At 42.8% G+C, this 7879-nt stretch overlaps 1 protein-coding gene across 1 annotated transcript in view; it reads right to left on the reverse strand.

The window, feature by feature from the left end:
- Nucleotides 1-5453, reverse strand: part of MAN1A2 (mannosidase alpha class 1A member 2) — a 165303-nt gene extending 159850 nt beyond the window's left edge. Inside the window, exon 1 of the mRNA XM_003933527.4 lies at nt 4980-5453. Within this exon, the coding sequence (XP_003933576.1) occupies nt 4980-5281 (302 nt within the window). The 5' untranslated portion in view covers nt 5282-5453. The remainder of the gene's footprint in view (nt 1-4979) is intronic.
- Between the last annotated feature and the right edge of the window lie 2426 nt (nt 5454-7879).

Here is a 7879-nt window from a genome sequence, read left to right on the forward strand (position 1 = left end):
CACTCCGTTGTTGACAAATGTCAAATATAAACAGACCGCACAGTAATTCACATCTGGGTAAAGGGAAGTGGGAAAAATAACCATGAGCAATTTATAAGGGAAATGGAACATCCAGCAGACCTACCAGAGAATAAAACAATGTGAGGTCCCCCAAACAGGAGCAGAAAGCCCTAAATAAAAAACAGGATTTAAAAAAAGGCCCAGAAGAGGGATGAGATGAAGAAAGATACCAAGCAAATTAAAATCACAACAGTGAGATTTGAAATCTCTACTCCTGTAATAAAACTGAATCAAGCAAAAAACACAAATCATGACATGAAGAACTTAAGAAACTCTCACTAAAGCACACTGCAACCTGAACTAGCCACATTTCAAGTGCAATACTCATACATAACTAGTGGCTATGGTATTGGACAGCGCAAAGGTTTAGAGTGATTCTGTCTAGCACAATGTCACACAGCTAGTTAGTATAACTAGGATGCAACCTTATTTCTAACTCCAATGCCTATATTCTTTCCCTTTGAGGAAGCTATCAAAGGTAAACATATACCTGACCCTCAAATATTCAATTCAGACCAACAAAATTATGACTGGAGTGTGAAACTCAGTAGGTATTCAAACGAACAGTTCATAAGCCGGGTATTTTTTATTTATATAATGCCATTACATAAAACAAATGCCCATTTATATAATGCCAATATATAAAACAAATGTCAGTTTCAAAAAAAAAAAGTAAATTTTAATTATTGAGGTCTATTATGTACACAAAGTATACTTTATGCATATTACTTCATCAGCGTATAACAACATTTATGTATATTATAACCACTTCTTGTTTTGGGTACTGAAAAATCATAAATACTATAGCCACAATCAATACCAATCTACACATTTGATATGTCCTTACCATCTATAAAGTATCTCTGTAGTGTTTGAAAATTCTGGATTATTTATGAACTACTTAATAGAAGGGAACATATTGGTTTCCTCATGAAAACATACTAAATTCATGTAATACCACTAATATAAATTAAAGCATTAATTAAATACAGCATATATTTCTTACTAACCACGGCCATGTCACCCAGAAACCTTTAAGTTATCTCAGGCTCTCTTTTCCTCCTACTTTTGCCCCATATTTAGCCAACCACCATTTTCTGTGAAACTTAATAGTTTAACACTTCTTGAACCAACCGCTTTTCTCCACTAACTTATTTGATTCTCCACTATCACCACTGTGGTCCAAGCCAATACATCCTTTGTGACCCAGACCCTCTTAACTTGTTATCCTCCTGCTTCTCGCCATCCAGTAAATAATCACTGCAACCAAAGTGATTATTTAATTTTTTTAATTTAAAATGATCATGTCATTTTCTTGCTTTTATTAAAATCCTTCGACAACTTTTCTTAGTATTTATGACAAAGACCAAAATATTTAACTACAAATTCTCTAGAATCCTGATTAGAATTTGCAAACGCAACAACCGCCAGATTAACTATTGATTCATTTATATTTACTTATTTCATACTCCGAGTGGCGCTGGGTTGTGGCTTGAATATTACCATCTAAAAATACATTCTATGTTGCCGTAATTTTTCAAGAGAAAAATTAACTCTAATTTTTCAAGAGAAATAAAAAATCCAGAGTTGTAAATAAAATCTCCTGATCTGTGAATGCTGACAACTAATTCAAACTTCTGTAACAATAAAAAGGCCAAAAAACTTGTAACCAGGCCAAACCTGACCTCTCACCTAGTCTCATCACCTAGACCCACACACTCTACATCAGCCATATTTAACATTTCTCAGATCCTTAGTGATGCCAAGCTTCTTTACCTTACGGCTCTCACACATGTTGTGTCTTCTGCTTTGACCATTCTTCCCGTCAATCACCAATTCTACTTCACTAAGTGATCTCCTACTAAGTTTCTGAGCCACACTTCCTCAATGAAGTCTTCCTTATTCCCACTGCCCCTCCACCCCCACTGCATAGACTAGCTCGCCCATTACGTGCTCTGATAGCACTGAATACAACTTCATAACATTCATCACACCTCAAAAACAAAATTATTTAATGCCCATCATCTCTCCTTAGATGGAAAGTTCCATAAAAGCAGGGCCTGCCACAGTAGGCATACATTTATTGCCACCCAGTTTGGGTCCTTTAGACAATAAGATTCTAGTATACTTTTAAATATTAATCAAACTGTACCCAACTTTTCAGAAAATATACAGTAGTTAAAGCAAAGTAGATTCTGAATTTAAAAATTCCATTACAATTATAATCACTAATGATATTAATAATAAAAGTTAACATTCATTGATCATTCACTAAACGCTAGGCACTATGTTGAGTGCTTTCTATGCACTATCTCTTTCAATACAACAATCTGTAAAGTAGGTATACGCTACTGTTATACAAAGGAAACAACATAACACAGAGTTTAAAAATTTCTCAGTATCACAAATCTAAATCAGTGGCAAGCTAGGTATGAATCTATACAGTCTAACTCCAGAACCTAAACACCAAATTACTATACCCTAATCTATTAATAAAGAAATATTAACTAAACAAGTATCTCTTAAATACGGGAAATAAAAAATGGTGGCCATGATTTATTTTTGCATTACTTATCAGCTAAAGGACATTCCTCAGCACTCTATCCTGTACCCTTAAACACACACACACACACACACACACACACACAAATTAAGATAAATTGTCGATTTTTTTTCTAAATTAGGTAAGTTCTGACCAAAACCCAAAATATGTATGATCTTAGTACCAACTGTAAAAATGCTACTCTTCTGAATTATTTTTAAATAAGTTAATGTTTACATATTTGATGTTTTCTGTTTCCACATTTTAAACATACACTTAATCTAAAATGTATTTCTTTGCTCAAAGTAGAAGAAAGTTTATTACTACAGACTCTTTTCTGATATAGTAAACAACAGCAAATAATATGCTAAAGCAAATGTAAACTGATATAACAACAGAAACGTACAGAGATAATACAAGGATCCTTTGCTATCTGAACTCTATTTGAATTCTCTTTTTCCAAAACTCAGGAACCGAACAGATTCCAAAAACTGCATTGGAATCTATCCAGACTCACTTGTATCACTTGCTATCCAGACTCTTATCATGCAAAGCTCAAGAGTATGGCTCACAAACCACCCCTTGCTATCAGAACAATAACCAAACTCTCATTCCAAACTCAGGAACCCAGTAGTTTTAGATAGCTAAATACATACGCATATATATCCGAGGGTTTTATAAATTTAAGAATTCCTGTTTAAACTATTTATATAGACTTTTAAAAATGTGAATAAAAGGCACATACCTGTATTTTCATTCAGATTTCATATTTTAACTCCATTTACTGAAAATTTTTGTGTAAATGTCTTTAAACTAAAATGTGGTCATATTATTTTAAACTTTTAGACGATGCAAAGTGAGCTTTTTAAACTGCTTACTACATGACAGATTACTATTCATAATAGAGCTAAATAATGTTAATGTGTGGCTGCTGTGAAACGGCTCTAAAACTAGTCTTAACACTTTTTAAAATATATTTGATAGGTAATACAAATACAATTGGAAATAAGATTTTCAAGGAAAATTACTTTCAGTGTTCATTTTTCAGTAACAGATTTCACAGATCATATTAGGTTCTTTAATCACAACAAGCAAAGGGCAAAATTAAAGAAACAAATCCAAGAGTACAGAAGTTGAAAATGGCAAAAAATCCAAATTAACTTAGTTACAAAAGAATGTCATGAAACAATATTAGAACTACTCCCAAAGTTCATCCAAAAGTCAAAGAACTATCACACAAGTAATGAATTAACTAGGTTGAGAAAAAAGAAACACCAGTTCTCATTGAAACAGTGCGTTTTCCCAAATATTTCACGGAGGCTCACATGAGAACCTAAGCTTTTTCCGTGCTTGACAAAAAGTTACAACTATCATCAAATGGGAACTGAATTCAAGAATATTATTTTTTTTTCCCACATAGTCAAGAATTATTTTGAGAAGCAGGGAAAAGATGACAGGTTTAAGAAAGTCAACTACTCCCCCAAACTCTCTTGAGTACAAATATAAACATTATAAAAATGTTAACTAGAGCACCTATTTTATGCTAGTTTGGCTATGCTCTCCCCAGAGCTCAGTTTAGATTTGGTAATCTGAAAGCAAGTGAGTCCCTTAATCAAACAAATTCTAATAGTTGCTTGACACAGGCCATCCATTACCTTAAAAAAGAGAATTAGTAAAATTTTACAAAAATAAATCTTGTCTACAAGCCTCACAACGTGCAGTAACTTAGGATTCAAGGATACCTTTTAACTTAACTGATTTCATATAGAGCACCAACACATACTCAAAAAAGAACAAAAAGCAGGATATTTTCACGTTAAGAAATGACAGTTATATTTTGCCCACGTTTGTCATCCTAAAAAGCTAAGATTCACTACTAAGCTCCAACTACAAGCCAGAAAATGACAGCCCTGTGGGATAGCAAACCCACAGCAAAAGAGCTGTCAAGGTTCAATGCATTGATTTCACATGATGGCACAATGACTGACTGCAACATATTCTTTATAAATGCAGGCACAGCTTATGTCACCATCTCTTTAGGTTAAGTTTTCATACCTCCCTTCCCAGATGTCCACATTAAACACAACTCCGAACGCAAATGTTTCTCCTACAAAACCAAAAAGAAGACCGACTTAGGACTCTAAGAACTTTAAACTGCTTAGTACATGACAGATTACTATTCATAATGGAATAAAGCCATAGATTGGAGTCCCTCCATTCTATGGTTTTATTCAGTCTTCAAATTAACAATACAATTCCTACGACTCGAAAAATTACATTTTACTGCAAGAAAAAAAAGAGAGAGAGAGAGATTCGATCCAATAACCGTACCTTGCTCTGCCAAATGTTAGTACCAGAACTTCTGAAATAAACAAACCTGTGTCTATGTTCATCGGGTCCATGGATCAGGAAGACTCCAGGGTTTTTAGCCCCTTTACCGGCATCTACATGTGGAATTAACACATCTTCTAAACCCAAATCAAAGCGTTTGTGTTTTGAAGAGTCTGGAAGGAAAAAGAATGCCCCAAAACACAGGGTGATGAAGGCACTAAGAATAAGGAGAAGAATAAACTTCTCGGAAAGTCTCAAGGTAGCCCTGTGATGTGGGAAGGAGGGCGGCCCCAGGTTCAGAGGTGGTATCCTACGTCCAGAGAGGGGCAGCAGAGCTGGGGTAGTCATCGTTTACGCTCTTGGACAGAATACTTTAGAAAGTTCTCATCTTACACCAAATGTACAATACATTGAACTGTCTTCAAAATCTTGGCAGAAATGGGAAAACTCAAGTTCGCTCCTCTTAAAGGACTGTTGTGCTTTTTAAGAGGGCACCTCGTTCACGCCCATTTCCACTCAGAAACGTGTGTGACCTCCCCTAAAAGATCACAAGTGTATGTCCGGCGATATCCTCTTTAACATGTGCACTTCGTCGGGTGATGACAAGCCTCCTCTTCTTTCCTAGGGGTAGATCGGGCAAGCCACACTGCAGAAAAGCTGCAAGGTGGGTCCTTCCATTCCCGCACCTCCGTGAGATGCTCCAACGTCGTCTTCCGCCCCGAAAGGGGGCCTCGCGACATCCGAGGAACCGCAGAAGGCTCGCTGGATCTCCTTCGACGCTTCTATTCCAGAATCTCTGAAGCTCCGCGGTGGGAAAAAATAAGGGTCTCCCAGGGACCTCTGCAAACAGGGAGGAAGGTCTCCCACCTCGCGGGGAAGCCGCGGCAGCAGCGCCGGGCGAAGCCGCGGGAAGGAGTTCTCGGCCGCCCGCGCCTCCCCGCGCTGCCCGGCGGAGCTCCGACGCTGCCCGCTCGACGGCTGGCGCGAAGGGCGGTCGCCTCCGGAATGCGCGAGCCCGGCCCGCACCGCGGCCGCCGCCGCTGTTGCTACCGCCCGGGTCCGTCAGGGAGCGGAACTTCCTCCTCCGGCGGCCACTGAGAAGCCCCGGCGTGGACGGCGGGGAGGGGAGGCGCGGCGACCGCCCCCGCCCGGCTCCTCCTCCGCCGCCGCCTCCTCTCCGTGGCGGGCTGGGCACCCCGGCGCCTGCTCCCCGAGCTAGGCCACCGGCCGCAGCCGCCGAAGCCCGCGCACCCGCGGCATGGGAAGAAGCCGAGCCGCGGCCCACGCTCCGAGAGCCCGGGGCAGGCGCCGGCTCATTCCCCGTTCGGCCCTGGGACGGCGGGCGGGCAGAGGTCGGCCGGGTCTCCCTTCCGCCCGGCCGCGGGGGCCTCCGCCCCGCCTCCGGTGGCTCCCAGCTGCTCGCTCTGGCGGCGGCTGCCGGAGAGGCGGCGCGCCCACGCCGCGCGGGGCTGCGGCCTGCTCCTCGGCTCCTGCCTCCCCAGGCCCGGGGAGCGCGGCAGCCGCTGGGCCCACAGCCGCCGGGCGCACGCCGGAGAGGAACGGGGGGCTGGGGCGACGGGGCGCGGGCCGGCCTACCCGCCCGACTCGCGAGTGGGCGTCCCCGGGCGCTGGAGTGCGAGGTGCGCGCGCACGCTCCCGGCCCCGCCGCCGCCGCCGCCCCTCCCCCGCCCCGCCCGGCCGCCCGGGCCTCGTGCCGCCGCCGACCCCGGCCGCCCGAAAGCGCCTCCGCTGCTGCTGCCGCCGTCTGAGCGCGAGAGAAGAGGACGTCGTGGGTCCGCGCTGCCCCGAGAACGCCACCGGTGCCCAGGGCCTTGCCACCGCCAGTTCGTGGGGTTGACCCGGTGTTTGGACGAGAGGGAGCGAGGGCTTGGGTCGCAAAGGTTTCCCCGAAATTGAGGGTCACCGGAGTTAACGGCTTTTAACGGCTGAGGTTAACCTTTAGTGTGGCTCTGTGAAGTCTTGTCTTCAATTAGAGACCATCAGGCCCCAGGATTCAGCAACAGGGTCTCAAACTTCCGTGCAGCCCATGCTCACGTTGTTGGTCGCCCGAGGTTCCATTAATGGACAGAGAGAGAAACGTGTGCCAGGTTCCGTGTTAAAATGGTGACCCTGCTCCTTAAGCTGGGCTTTTTTTCGGAGGAATCTAGGTACCCCCGATGTGGCAGACGCCTCCTCATGGTCCAGTGTCTGGGTCCCGTTCTGTCATCTTCACGCTCCTCACCACCACCACCCCATAAAAGAGGTAATAGGGACGAATGAGGAAGTGCTGAAACCCAAAAAGGCAACAGTATTGTTTACATTCAGGCTTAGAAACAATCTGAATCCATTCTGCTCTCCATAGTATTGAGAAGAGTCATGTCGTGATTAAGTGCAAAAGATTTCCTTGCAAGGTAGGTAGACTCTTGCATCTGATTTACTTGCAGATTGTTTTTGTTCTAATATTGTCATTTCCTGTACACACCCTTTACTGATGACTGGGAATTGGAGAGGAGGCCCTTAAATGTCAGGAGAGTAAAAGTCAGCCTTTGCTTAAAAATCAGGCAAAAAAGTCTCAGGTTGATGGGTGCAATTCGTAACTACATTCCAGTCTCCCAGTCTGCACTACTTCTAGAATATCTGCATATCTAACTGCCTACCACATGACAAAAGAAGTCATTGTCACTGACCCTGCTTCGCCAAATAAAAAGTAAAAATGTTGAGGGTCACCTCTCACCAGTTCACGAAGGGAGACTGGGTAGCACGAAGTGTCCAGTCCCTATTGAGATTTGTGTTGGACAGTTGTGAAGAGTAGATGTAGGAAACTTTCTGCCTTCCCAATGTGTCTTTATAAAATGTGCCAAATTTAAGAATAAGTCTCTAATGTTGAGACTCTATAAGTCAAAGAAAACAGAACATCACTGTTTTCCTACTGTTGAGGTCATTATT

Source organism: Saimiri boliviensis, chromosome 11 (assembly GCF_048565385.1).
Source record: "Saimiri boliviensis isolate mSaiBol1 chromosome 11, mSaiBol1.pri, whole genome shotgun sequence".
Taxonomy (NCBI): Eukaryota; Metazoa; Chordata; class Mammalia; order Primates; family Cebidae; genus Saimiri; species Saimiri boliviensis.